This window comes from Bison bison, unplaced genomic scaffold (genome assembly GCF_000754665.1).
Source record: "Bison bison bison isolate TAMUID 2011002044 unplaced genomic scaffold, Bison_UMD1.0 scf7180017864285, whole genome shotgun sequence".
Lineage (NCBI taxonomy): Eukaryota > Metazoa > Chordata > Mammalia > Artiodactyla > Bovidae > Bison > Bison bison.
In genome coordinates, this window is record NW_011494857.1 from 1,920,058 (window position 1) to 1,932,206 (window position 12,149).

The 12,149-nt window shown below is 55.0% G+C and overlaps 3 protein-coding genes across 4 annotated transcripts in view; 2 read left to right on the top strand and 1 right to left on the bottom strand.

Annotated features, from left to right (window-relative positions):
- Positions 1 to 5,600, top strand: part of MYBPC2 (myosin binding protein C, fast type) — a 26,074-nt gene extending 20,474 nt beyond the window's left edge. The window contains exons 24-28 of the mRNA XM_010849728.1: positions 40 to 179; positions 1,397 to 1,556; positions 1,942 to 2,078; positions 4,001 to 4,187; positions 5,476 to 5,600. Coding sequence (XP_010848030.1) covers positions 40 to 179; positions 1,397 to 1,556; positions 1,942 to 2,078; positions 4,001 to 4,187; positions 5,476 to 5,486 — 635 coding nt within the window. The 3' untranslated portion in view covers positions 5,487 to 5,600. The remainder of the gene's footprint in view (positions 1 to 39; positions 180 to 1,396; positions 1,557 to 1,941; positions 2,079 to 4,000; positions 4,188 to 5,475) is intronic.
- Positions 5,601 to 5,904: 304 nt separating this feature from the next.
- FAM71E1 (family with sequence similarity 71, member E1) lies at positions 5,905 to 11,921 on the bottom strand. 2 transcript variants are annotated; one of them, XM_010849652.1, is made up of 5 exons: positions 11,659 to 11,921; positions 11,356 to 11,474; positions 10,870 to 11,036; positions 6,927 to 7,197; positions 5,905 to 6,427 (listed from the first exon to the last, which is right to left on the bottom strand). In XM_010849652.1, exons 1-5 carry the CDS (start codon positions 11,726 to 11,728, stop codon positions 6,371 to 6,373), a joined length of 684 nt encoding a protein of 227 aa, XP_010847954.1. In that variant the 5' UTR covers positions 11,729 to 11,921; the 3' UTR covers positions 5,905 to 6,370. The 2 variants fall into 2 exon arrangements, with proteins under 2 accessions (XP_010847954.1, XP_010847955.1); XM_010849653.1 differs by having other exon boundaries at positions 6,255 to 6,427; positions 10,870 to 11,000.
- A 46-nt stretch (positions 11,922 to 11,967) lies between these two features.
- Positions 11,968 to 12,149, top strand: part of EMC10 (ER membrane protein complex subunit 10) — a 6,382-nt gene continuing 6,200 nt past the window's right edge. Inside the window, exon 1 of the mRNA XM_010849730.1 lies at positions 11,968 to 12,149. Coding sequence (XP_010848032.1) covers positions 12,060 to 12,149 — 90 coding nt within the window. The 5' untranslated portion in view covers positions 11,968 to 12,059.

The following is a 12,149-nucleotide window of genomic DNA, read 5'->3' on the forward strand; positions in this document are numbered from 1 at the left end:
ATGCTTGGGCTGACTTCTAACAGCCCACCCATCCTCCAGAAAAGGCAGGGCCCCCGCAGAATGTGATGGTGAAGGAGGTGTGGGGTACCAACGCGCTGGTGGAGTGGCAGCCCCCCAAGGATGACGGCAACAGTGAGATCACCGGGTATTTCGTCCAGAAAGCCGACAAGAAAACCATGGTGAGCGAGGGGCCAGGGGCGGTGTGAGGGTAAGGGGAGAAAAGCTAGGGAGATTGTTACAGCAGACTTCCCATTTCCCAGCTGCGGAAAACTGAGGCACTGAGAGATCCGGGAGAATGGGCCGGAGGCCGCGAGGAAAGACTTTTTAGCTGAGATTTAGTGCATAATAGTTTTTTTTTTTTTTTTGGCCGCACCATGTGGCTTGTGGGATCTTATTTTCCTGACCAGAGATTGAACTTGGGCCACAGCAGTGAAATCGTTGAGTCTTAACCACTAGGCCACCAGGGGAACTCTAATAGGTTTTCTTTTTCTTTCTATTGAGGTAAAATTCACCTAACGAAAATTTCCAGGTGGTGCTAATAGTAAAGAACCCACCTGCCAAGGCAGGAGATGTAAGAGACTCCAGTTCGATCCCTGGGTTGGGAAGATCCCCTGGAGAAGGGCATGACAACCCACTCCAGTATTCTTGCCTGGAGAATCCCCATGGACAGAGGAGCCTGGCGGGCTACAGTCCATGGATGGGGTCGCAAAGAATCGGACATGCCTGAAACAACTTAGCATGCATACATTTTTAAGTGGGATTTCCCATCTTCCCAATGTTGTGCAACCACCCCCTCTATTTCATTCCAAGACATTTCCATCACCTGGAACAGAAACCCCGTGTCCATCAAGCAGTCCCTCCTCTTCCCCCCCACACAGCCCCTGGCAGCCCCCCATCTGCATCCTGTCTCTGTGGATTTGCCCATCCCGGACATCGCATCTGGACATGGTCACACGCTGTGAGCCCTTGTGTCTGGCTCCTTTCAACTCAACATCATGTTTTCCAGGTTCATCCATGTTGTAGCTGGTATCTGTGCTTCAGTGCTTTTCGTGGCTGAGTGCCATGTTCATTTGGTTAGTTTTGGCCATACCACTTGGCTTGCGGAATCTTGGTTCCCCAACCAGGGATGGAACCTGTTCCCCGCTGCAGTGGAAGCATAGAGTCCTAACCACTGGACCGCCAGGGAATTCCCCTACCAGTCCCTGGCTGGAACGGACCGTGTTTTGCTTGTCCGTTCAGCCGCTGAGGGGCACCCGGGTTGCTCCCGCCTCCCTCTGGCTGTGAACAGGGCTGCTGGGAAGGGCAGGTTCTGTGAGCGAGGCGTCTGCTTTCCTGACGCTCTTCCTGGGTCCGTGTCCCTGACCCTCCCGGTCCCTCCCTGTCCCCCACGCTGCAGGAGTGGTTCACAGTTTATGAGCGCAACCGGCACACCTCCTGCACCGTGTCCGATCTCATCATGGGCAACGAGTACTATTTCCGAGTTTACAGCGAAAACGTCTGTGGGCTCAGCGACTTGCCTGGCGTTTCCAAGAACACAGCCCGGATCGTCAAGACAGGTCTGGCCACCCCCACCGGCTCAGGGCCAGTCCTGGTCCCCCATCTCTCTCTGGGTTTGTTTTTTTTTTTTGGAGTATAGTTGACATATGGTGTGTTTGTTTCAGGTGTAGAGCCAAGTGATTCCGTTCTACATATACACATATTCATCATTTTTCAGAGTCTTTTCCTACGCAGGTTATTACAGAATATTGAGTAGCATTCTCTATACTATACAGTAGGGCCTTGTTGGTTATCTGTCATATACATAGCCTCTCTGGGGTTTGCACTTGACTCCTCTGATCATCCCCCTCCTGGACTCAGAGTTGATGGCACCTGGTGCTGGAGGAGAGGTGGTCGGAGACAGTCAGGGTTAGTCCCCTCACAGGTGCATCTCCCCTCCCCCAGGTATGACTCTCAAATTGCCCGAGTACAAGGAGCACGACTTCCGAACGCCCCCCAAGTTCCTGACGCCTCTACCTGACCGGGTGGTGGTGGCTGGTTATGCTGCAGCTCTCAACTGTGCCGTGAGAGGCCACCCGAAGGTGCTATGTGTGTGTGTGTGTGTGTGTGTGTGTGTGTGTGTGTGTGTGTGTAACCCTGGAGGAACATCTTCACCTTCCAAGGTGAAGCCTCCTTGCCTTCCCACCGATGGGCTTCTCCTCCCTGAGTTCTCTCTCCTCTGCTCATGGGATTTACTTTTAGTGAAAAGTGTTTCCTTTGTTTGTATTTGTTAATTTCGTCTGTGCCACATGGCATGGGGGGGATCCTAGCTTCCCAAACCAGGAATTGAACCTGTGCCCCTTGCAGTGGTAGTGCGGAGTCTGAACCACTGGACCACCAGGGAAGCCCCAGGATTTGCTTGCTTTTCACCCGCTTCCTGTCTCTCTCCTCTAGCCAGAGCACAAATCTCAGCTCGTTACACTCCGACTTCCCTCAAAAACAGGAATTTTGGGGTGGAGGGGTTCTAACACTTCAAGGCCCTGTCCAGTTTCCAGGCTGCTGTCTGGGAATGCTGATACTTGCAGTCTTTAACTCCCAAGGGCCCACCTAGACCAGGGGCTGCAAACTATGGCCCTCAGGCCAAATCTGCCTGCCACTGCTTTCTTGAAATAAGATTTTTTAATCCTTTTTCTTTTCCTTTTGTTATTGGAACATGGCTGTTCACACTGGTTTGTGTGTTGTCTCTGGCCCAGAGACCATAGAGCTCAGGAAGCCTAAATCATTGACTGCCTGACCCTTTTGACACATTTTGCCGTCTCCTGGTCTAACTCCAGTTTTTAGCATCAGCCCCAGTAGGCCTACCATGGATTTCATCACTGCTGTTTACTGTTTTATTCACTAACTCCGTTTATTCATTCATTCCCCTACTGATTCATTTATTTATTCAGTTCATTCATTCACTTCATTTGCTTATTTACATCATTCATTCTTTCAACACACATATTTCAGAGACTTTCTATGTGCTGGTGAATTGAACAAGGAGTTCCTCTATATTGGGGAAGATGGCCATTCCTCTGAAGTCACATGTGCGTGCGTGCTAAGTCACTTTAGTCATTTCTGACTCTTTGCAACCTTATGGACTGTAGCCTGCTAAGTTCCTCTGTCCATGGGATTCTCCAAGCAAGAATATGGGAATGGGGGCTTCCCTGGGGGCTTGGATGGTAAAGAATACCGGAGTGGGTTCCCATGCCCTCTCCCAGGGGATTTTCCCAACCCAGGCTCTGAACCCAGATCTCTTACATCTCCTGGGTTGGCTGGCAGGTTCTTTACCACTAGTGCCACCTGGTTGACAATGAAATGACAAAGGGTGGGGACTTCCCTGGTGGTCCAATGGGCTAAGAATCCACCTTACAATTCAGGGTAGGAGGATTCGATCCCTGGTTGGGGGACTAAGGTCCCACCTGCCAAGGAGGAACTGAGCCTGCGCTCCGAAACAAGAGTCCGCGTATCACAGCAAAAGATCCCGCATGACGCAACTAAGACCCAAGGCAGCCAAATCAATCAATTACTTAAGAAAATTAGAAAGCGTGGAGGGTCTGCTAGGGAAACGCAGGCAGTCGTGAGAGTGTAAAGTAGGCATTCCTGTTCCAGTCTAGGGCCCGGAAGTGACGTGGGAGCGGAGACCTCAAAGGCAGGCCAGGTGCTGTTCCGGGGCCTGACCGGTCGGAGGAACTGCAAGGCTGCCCATGGGTTGGACAGAGAGAGGGAGGGGGCGGGAGGTGAGGGAAGAGGACTGATGGGGCCAAATCACATAGGGCCCTGTGGGCCACCACAACGGGGAGCTCTTGCTCTTACAGAAGAGGAGACTGGGGGTCAGAGAGAAGTGACCCAGCCATGATCAGCCAGTCAAAATAAGGGGGTGGGAGAGCCAAAAGGAGACTCCACACTGCCTCCCAAGGCCCCGTTGTGCCAACGCGCAGGGGACCCTCCATCATGCGGCTTCCTTGTCTGCTCCACTCAACAGCCCAAGGTGGTCTGGATGAAGAACAAGATGGAGATCCGCGAAGATCCCAAGTTCCTGATGACTAACCAGCAGGGGGTCCTGACGCTGAACATCCGCCGTCCCTCCCCCTTCGACTCGGGGACTTACTCGTGTCGGGCTGTCAACGAGCTGGGGGAGGCCCTGGCCGAGTGCAAGCTGGAAGTCCGAGGTGAGCCTGGGGGTGGGGGGGCCTTACGCTCCACCCACCTGACCCTCATCCACAAAGCTGATGGTGCGGGGCAGACCTGCGCCCTCTAGGAGTACGATTGGGAAGCTGATTCAGGCCCCAGCAGGGACACTGCCATGTAGGGGGGACAGAGGCAGCACAGGGTGTTGGGGGTGGGGTGGCACCTGACCCCGCCTGGGCAGGAGTCTGAGGTTCTCCAGAGGAGCTGAAGGACAAATAAGAGGTGAATGAGGATGCGAAGAGCTTAGCAAATGATCACTAAGGCTTCCGGTGTAGCTGGGGAGGTGTGTGGACACAGCATCGAAACCGTCATGGGCAGTGGCAGAGGACCGGGGCGAGGGGTGGCCGGGAGAGCCCGGAAGACAGCCCCCTTCCACGGCCTGTCCCCAAGCTCTGTGCCTCCCGGCCCTGCCTCTCTGCCCCACAGCCTCAGCCTCCTTTGTCCTCTTCCTGCTGAATTCCACCCCAGCCTCCTACCCCGCCTCGTCTCTTTCCAGTTCCACCTCCAGGCCCTAGAGGGCGCTCTGTACCCACGGCTGACCTGCGCACAGCCCTCCTAGGGCTCCCCCAGCGGCCCTGGGACCCTTCAGCCTGGTGTCAGAGTCCTGAATCTGCCACCCCAGCCCCTCTCCAGCCTCAGGTCCCCCCTCCTGGCGCCCCCCTTTTTCCAGCCACACTGAACATGGGGGTTGGACAAACCAGCTGTGCTTTCTCCTGCCCCTGGGACTTTGCACATGCCATTGCCTCTCCCACCTCGGGCTTCCATCCAACAGACATCCCCCAGTCAAGACTTGATGGGGAGGCCGCTCACCAAGTCCCCTCAGAGGCGGCCGACTTTCACATGGGCCTCCAGGGTACCTCCCCGGCCGTGACGCCCCCGGCTCTGATGACAGCCCAGCAGACAAGGGACCACTCTCCACGCACCTCCTGCCTGTCATTTTAAAGCACCGCCCTGCCCAGCCGACCCAGTTCCTAGGGTTCTGCTGTCCCCTTATCAACTATTGAATCCGCTCAGAAATATGCCTTCTTCAGGATTCCAGTGAGGGCTGGCCTCTAGCAGCTGCTCAGAAGTCAGAACATGCCAGCTTGGGGTTTAAAACTACAGGAATCAAGGGCTGGATGAAGTTGGGTTAACCTGGTGTCCAGCTGGGTGGGGAAGGGAAAACTTGACCCCCGCCCCCTGCTGGCCAAGCGAATCTAAAGGGCAGAGGCTAGGCAGGGGCGGGGGGCACAGGAATTCTTACCACCCTCTTCTCTTTCCCCCCAACAGTGCCACAGTGAAGCTCTGTCCTCCACCTAACAAGATGACTGACTGGCTGCTGAGCCCTAACCCAGACCTTCCCGGACACGTTTCCCTTTCCCGAATTATAAGTGAGAAATAGTCTTGTCTTGACACCCGTGTGTCTGTCCTTCTTGAGTCTGTGGCCCGGCCTTCCTCCTCCCGGAGGTTTAGTCACCTGAGTGTGGGCGGTGGGGCAGCCAGGTTGGAATGGCAACCACCACCGCGAGGCAGCCCTGGTGAAGCAGACCATGTTGAGGCCGCCATCTTGGAACAGCTACTTTAGGGAGGCTACCATGTTGCTTCCCTTGTGGCTCAGCTGGTAAAGAACCTGCCTGCGATATGGGAGACCTGGGTTCGAACCCTGGGTTGGGAAGATCCCCTGGAGAAGGGAAAGGCTACCCACTCCAGTATTCTGGCCTGGAGAATTCCATGGACTAAGTCCATGGGGTCGCAAAGAGTCTGACACGACTTAGCAACTTTCGCTTTCACCATGTTGCCATGGCAACTGCACAGTCACAGGGGGACCCAAGACCCTCTGGAGGCAGCCCTCTTGGGAGGACCCACTGTGAGCGGGGAGGAGGCGGGCTGGCTACAGTGGCAGCCATAGTAGGCCAAAGAGGAACCCAAGGACTGACTTGGAGGGGCTACCCTTAGGGCGTAGACATGCTGGAATGGTGCCTGCGGGGCCCAAGGAGCCATTACTGAAAGAGCTGCTTCCGCCACGTTGAATTGGTGACGATGGGGAAAGTGCTCGTGACCCGGTTTTCTTAGTTCTTAAGTGGCCGATCTTTAGTAACTTTAATATTAATTCATCTGTCTGGCCCCAAGGTAGGGGACACTTTGATCTCTGGTCTTTTGGTGACCTCAAAGAACGCTGGAGGAGTCAGAGTCCCCAGAGTTCAGACATCTGTGGGTCAAGTCTGGCTTCCATGGCTTGAAGCTGGGTACAAGAGAGAGTTGGTCTCAGACGCTTTGTGGATGTATCTGCTGTTTGGGGGATGGGTGAGTGGGCGCTTTGTACTTCCTGGGAAGGCGTGGGGAGCAGGGGGGTTCTCAAGGAAGAGGCCCCTTAGGTTCCACTGTCCCCTTTGAAGACTGGTGTCTTTCCCCTCCCCAGGCATTCGGGAGAACTGGCCTGGCCGACTCTTCAAGGCTTAGGTATTCCCTCTCCAGATCCCAGCGTGCTAGGTCAAGGGGAGGGAGGCTGGGTAGGTGATGCCCCATTAGGAAACCATTGCCACCTGTGTTGGCGCATCAAGGCCCTGAGGACCTTGCTCTGCTTTGAGAGCCTCCTGAACTCTGAGCAGAGACAGAACACCCTTTCAGGACTCAGGAGTCTGGGCTCTGGGTCACCTCCACTCTCAGATCCGGGATCCAGGCCCTCAACCCCCTCTTCCCTCCGACCCAGGAGCCCCGCCCACCCCCCTCCCCTTCCTCGCCTCTCCCGCTGGCAGATCGCGGTCCTCGTCTTCGTCATCGTCCTCGTCGTCCTCCAGCGCCGAGTAGTCCTGCGTGAAAGGCACGGCTCCCTGGGCCGAGTGGAAGCGCAGGCGGTAGAGCAGGCGCACCCACTGGCTGAACTCGCGGTCGCGGCTCTCGGGCGGGGCCCGCAGCTGCAGGTAGAAGGCACGGCCAGTGCGGAACTTGACCTTGAGCTGCCAGCGGCTTTCGTCGTGGACGAAGAGCTGGACGAACTGCAAGGGGAACAGCCTGGGTGGGCAGAAGGGGCAGCCTCAGCATCTGACCCTCCCAGGCGCCAGCAGTGCCCACCCCAGCGCCCCTCTCCGCCCCCGGAAGGAGTCTTTTTTTTTTTTTTTAGGTAGTCTTGTCACTTTCTCTGCCTCTTGCATTTTATCTACCCCAAACTTTCGTCCAGACACGGAGACCATCTTTGTCTCCCGCTGGTCCTCCCCCTCCTGAACGCGAGACTCGAATAGATAGCTGCTTGCTTGAATTTAACATTTGGATGTTGGATCGACATCAGACACATGTAACATCCAACAGCCCAATTCTTGACCTAAGCCCAACCCCAAACCTGCTCCTCTTCTTCTTCGTCTTCGCTATATCCTCCCACTTGCTCAGCCAGAAATTGTGCGAATCGCTCCTGATCCGTCTTTTTGACATCCTTAACCGATCTTACCAAGTCCTGATGGCTCCACCGTTAAAATGTACTAATATTAATACTCCAAATCCAACCATTTCTAAGTCTCTCCACAATTTCCCGCTTTCACCCCAGTCTTTTCCCACACTGCCGCCAGAGGGCGCCAATCAGCACCCGGGTGAAATGGGTGCCTGCACTCAGTCGTGTGCGACTCTTTGGGACCCATGAACTGTAGCCCGCCAGGTTCCTTGGTCCATAGGGTTGTCCAGGCAAGAACACTGGGATGGATTGCCATTTCCTCCTCCAGGGGATCTTCCCGACACAGGGATCGAACCCGTGTTTCCTGCGTCTCCTGCATTACAGGTGGATTCTTTACCTCGGAGCCAAATCAACAGGAGAGTTAGCTCAAATCGCTCCCAGGGCTCAGAGGAAACGGAGTCCTGGTCTTGACCACTAGGCTCTGCAAGATCTGCACTGTTTTGTGCCTTCTCCGTCCTCCCCTCCCGCCCTTTCTCCTGGTTTACTGTCTCCAGCCATACTGGTCTTACTGTTCCATAAACCTGCCAGGCTTGGTCCTACCCCAGGACCTTTGCACAGGCTGTTTCCTCTGCCCGAAATCTTCCTCCTCCAACCATCCCCATGGCTCAGCCCCTTCATCTCATAGTTTTCTCAAGAGGCACCTTCTCAGAAGATCTGTTTACAACCTCCTGCTTATTTACAACCACATCTGCCCTCACTGACCTCCCCATGCCCACCCTTCACCCCCTTCTGATCTGTCTCCACAGACCTCAGCCACTGGACAAACTGACATCTATTCTGTCTGCCTTCCTAGTAGAAGGTGAGCTTGAGGGCAGAGGGTTTGGTGTGATTTTTTTCACTGCTGTTTCCTTAGTATCCGCAGCTGACCCACGGTCCATGCTCAATGAATGCTCACTGAGTATTTGAATATATGAATCGCTCAGGCCCCCAGCCTAACTCAAGGTCCAAAAAAGGCAGCAGAGGAAACAATCCGGACAGGATGGATAATTTGGCAGAGATCACACAGCAGGAATTTGAACCCAAGTCGTACCAAGGTTCTTAGCAACACTGGGTAGCTACACACCAGCCCCCTCAGGCCCAGCAATGTATCTCCAGAAACTGACTTGACACCCTCCCGGCTGTGCATGGATGTACCCTGCCTGCTGCACTGGTGGTCACCCCCAGGCACAGGACACATCAGTGTCCCTCAGTAGGCGACTCAATCTGTTATTATGGTCCCCAAATGGAAGAAAAGCAGCTGACTTTTTCACAGCTCATACTGTGTGCCAGGTGCTGTTCCAAGTGTTTCACAAACATTTACTCAGTTTATCCCCCGACAGCCCTGGAAAGTGGGTTCTCCTCTTATCCCCATGTTGCAGGTGAGGAAACTGAGACCCAGACGGGTAGGAAACTTAGCCAAAGGCAGAGAAGAGGTGAAGCCAGGATATGAACCCAAGCTGTCTGAAGGCAGCCATTCATTCAAGGACATTCCCTATTAGGTAATCACAGCAAGAGGCAGATGCAAGCTTGATGTCCAAGGGGGTGGAGTTTGTTGAATGGTGTGTCCAAAAGAGGACCTGTCCATCCCCGCACAGAATCACCCAGGGCTGGGAGCTGGTTAGAAATGAGGGGCAGAAGGGTGAGTCTGGAGACTGAGTTGGCAGAGCAAGCTCAATGATTTTACTTCTGTGGTATGTTTTATGGTGGGAGAAGGGAGAGTGCAGAAGGAGATTACCAGGAGATCAAAGAGCCCTTCTCAGCACTATCCCTGATATTCTTCCAACTGCAAGTCGTGACTCAAGTGGTGGGATACAATTAATATTGAAAAGTAAAGGGAGGTGGTAGAGAATGTCTCAGTACAGGGTTCTGGCATCAGAATACTGCTTTGTGAAATGTTTTCAACTTATCCAGGGCGGATAAATAAAGGCTGTAAGTAGCTTCAAGTTCGTTTGGGTCAGAATCAGATTATATCACTGAATGAGTTGAAAAAAAAAAAAAAACTTTTTGGATTTCAGAACTGGAAACAAAGGATTGTGTGTCTGTGTGTGTGTTTGTGTGTATGTGACAATGTGACTCCATTCTTCCTTCCTTCCTTCCCTCCCTTCCCCCTTTCTTTCATTAACTATGAAATGCAGGTGGCGCTAGTGGTAAGAAAAACCCCTTGCCAATGCAGGAGACCTAAGAGTCACACGTTCGATTCCTGTGTTGGGAAGATACCCTGAAGGAGGGCATGGCCATCCACTTCAGTATTCTTGCCTGGAGAATCCCATGGACAGAGGAACCTGGTGGGCTACAGTCCACAGCGTTGCAGAGTCAGACATTACTGAAACGACTTAGCACACATGCAGTCAAAAAACAAAAGAAAGCCACTGGCAGAATGTTTCTGTAAATATACTCTACTCATGTAAATGCTTTGGTATTTGCAGCTGGAGCTGGAGGCAGGAGCCTAGGATGGGAGAAGGGTGCATTTTGTGCTGTGTGTTTTGTACCTTAGAGTGTATTTGCATTACTTTTTCAATGAAAAAAACAAAACAAAACACAAAGACCTGCAGGGGCAGCTTGGAGAGAATGGCCTGAGAGCTCCAGAATCCAGGGGGCCAGTCGTGAGGAGCAGGCAGTCCCAATCCAGGCCACCCCTGACTCACTCTAGGACCCTGGCCAAGTGGCTCGCCTCTCTGGGCCTCGGTTTTTCTTTTTGAGGATGGGGTTAAGGGGCCCCAGCATATGAGAGTATGGGGTCAGAGACGAGACAATGTGCATGGTCCATGGGACAACTGCCATTCAGTGAAAGTGAAGTCGCTCAGTTGTGTCTGACTCTGCAACTCCATGGACTGTAGCCTACCAGGCTCCTCTATCCACGGGATTTCCCAGGCAAGAGTACTGGAGTGGGTTGCCATTTCCTTCTCCAGAGGATCTTCCCAACCCAGGGATCAGACCCGGGTCTCCCGCATTGCAGGCAGACACTTTACCGTCTGAGCCACCAAGGAAACCCATGCAGTAGGTGCTGCATAAATGGCCGCTCTCCTGACCCCTACCAGGATGTGGCCATGGGGTTCGCCTCATGTCCATCTATCCCTGACTGCTGATCCCTGTGGATGGCCCTGTGTTGTTCTCCTGGGTGGACCAGTAGCCCACAGAGGGCTGGCAGCCATCCATGGCTCCTGGCCCTGGGGGTCTTCCGGGTGAAAGGAGGTGTTTCAGGGAATCTAGGGTGCCCAGAGCTGAGGAGGAACACAGTGTAGGCTGGGAGCGGGGGCAGTCACCCGAAGAGCTGCAGGTGTCCATTCTCCTTGGCAGGGCCCGCCAGAAGCAACAGGTCTGGGAGTTCCAGGGCTGGACTGGAGGCTGCCACTCCCATGGTGACCTTGTTGGCAACTTCTCCTAACCGGGTCACCTGGGCCGGGGGAGGGGTGGCATCAGAGGTTAGAAGCTGGATAAATGGAGAGCAAGGTTGGGGAGGGATCAGAGGTCAGGAATTTTGGTAGGATTAAGGGGCATGAACCAATAAAATTAACCATCAAGAAGAGGATCAGATATCTTGGGGTCAAAGGTCGAGTCACCTGGGTATGAAGTCAGGGACATGGACTGAGGGAATCAACGGTTAGCAGTCATAGAGAAACTAAAGGTTTGGAGGTATTGGCGGGCGTGGGGTGTGGAGGTCAGGAGATGGGCGGTAAGGCGAGGAGAGGTTCCCTAGGTCTGGAGGTCGGGGCCCAGGCTTGGGCTCAGAGGGTCCTGGGGCTCCACACCTGCACGAAGTTGCTCTCAAAGATGGGGAAGTCTCGCAGCTGGTCGAATTCGCCGCTCAGGAGATGGCGCTGGAGCCGTCCGGGCCGGCCCGTGGGACAGGCTGGAACCAGGGGGCGTTCTACAGAAGCGGCGAAGTTCTCAGATCTATTCCAAGAGGCTGGGTAGGTGTCCCCTAACCAGGGCGGACAGCCCCGCGCGGAGGGTAGGCGGTTCCCGGCTACCGGTCTCCGCATCGCAGGCCCCATCCCTCACCTGGTTCCCACACCTAATCCAACCCCTCCAGGCCCGGTTCCACTTCTCACCTGCCATCACGCCTGGTCCCGCCTCACCTGCTCCACCGAAGGCCGGCTTAGGCTCGTGGCCCCGTTTCATCGCAACGCCCCGCCCCTTGGGAGGAGCGGAGGGCGGTGCCCAGGGAGAAAACGGGGGCGGGGGCGCGGGCTCTGTGACGTCATAGGGCGGCGGATGGCGCCGATACGTCGGAAGTCCACGGTTGTGACGTCACCAGAGGGGGCGGTACCCGGACGCCCGGAGGGAGCCGCGGTCGTCCAGTGACGTCAGGCCCCGGTAACCGGTGGGCGCTAGTGCGCAGACGCAAGGAGCCGGCGCAGGCGCACGGGCGACGGGATGCGGCCCGTTTCTCCCGGCGTGCTCCGCGGCGCCCGCCTGACTCCAGCCTCTGGGCTGGAGGGAAGGGGCAGAGATGTCCGTCCCTGCCGCTGGGGCGACTCGACTGCTCCTCCTCTTGCTGGTGGCGGCAGCAACCCCCAGCCGGGCGCGGGGTAGTGGCTGC

Excerpts from the sequence above, each read along its gene's own strand:
- FAM71E1 (XM_010849652.1), bottom strand. The coding sequence starts at position 11,728 with ATGAAACGGGGCCACGAGCCTAAGCCGGCCTTCGGTGGAGCAGGTGAG. Across the intron at positions 11,475-11,658 it reads GGGACCAGGCGTGATGGCAG|AACGCCCCCTGGTTCCAGCC; the intron begins GTGAGAAGTGGA and ends CCGCTTCTGTAG. Across the intron at positions 11,037-11,355 it reads TTGAGAGCAACTTCGTGCAG|CTTCTAACCTCTGATGCCAC; the intron begins GTGTGGAGCCCC and ends CCATTTATCCAG.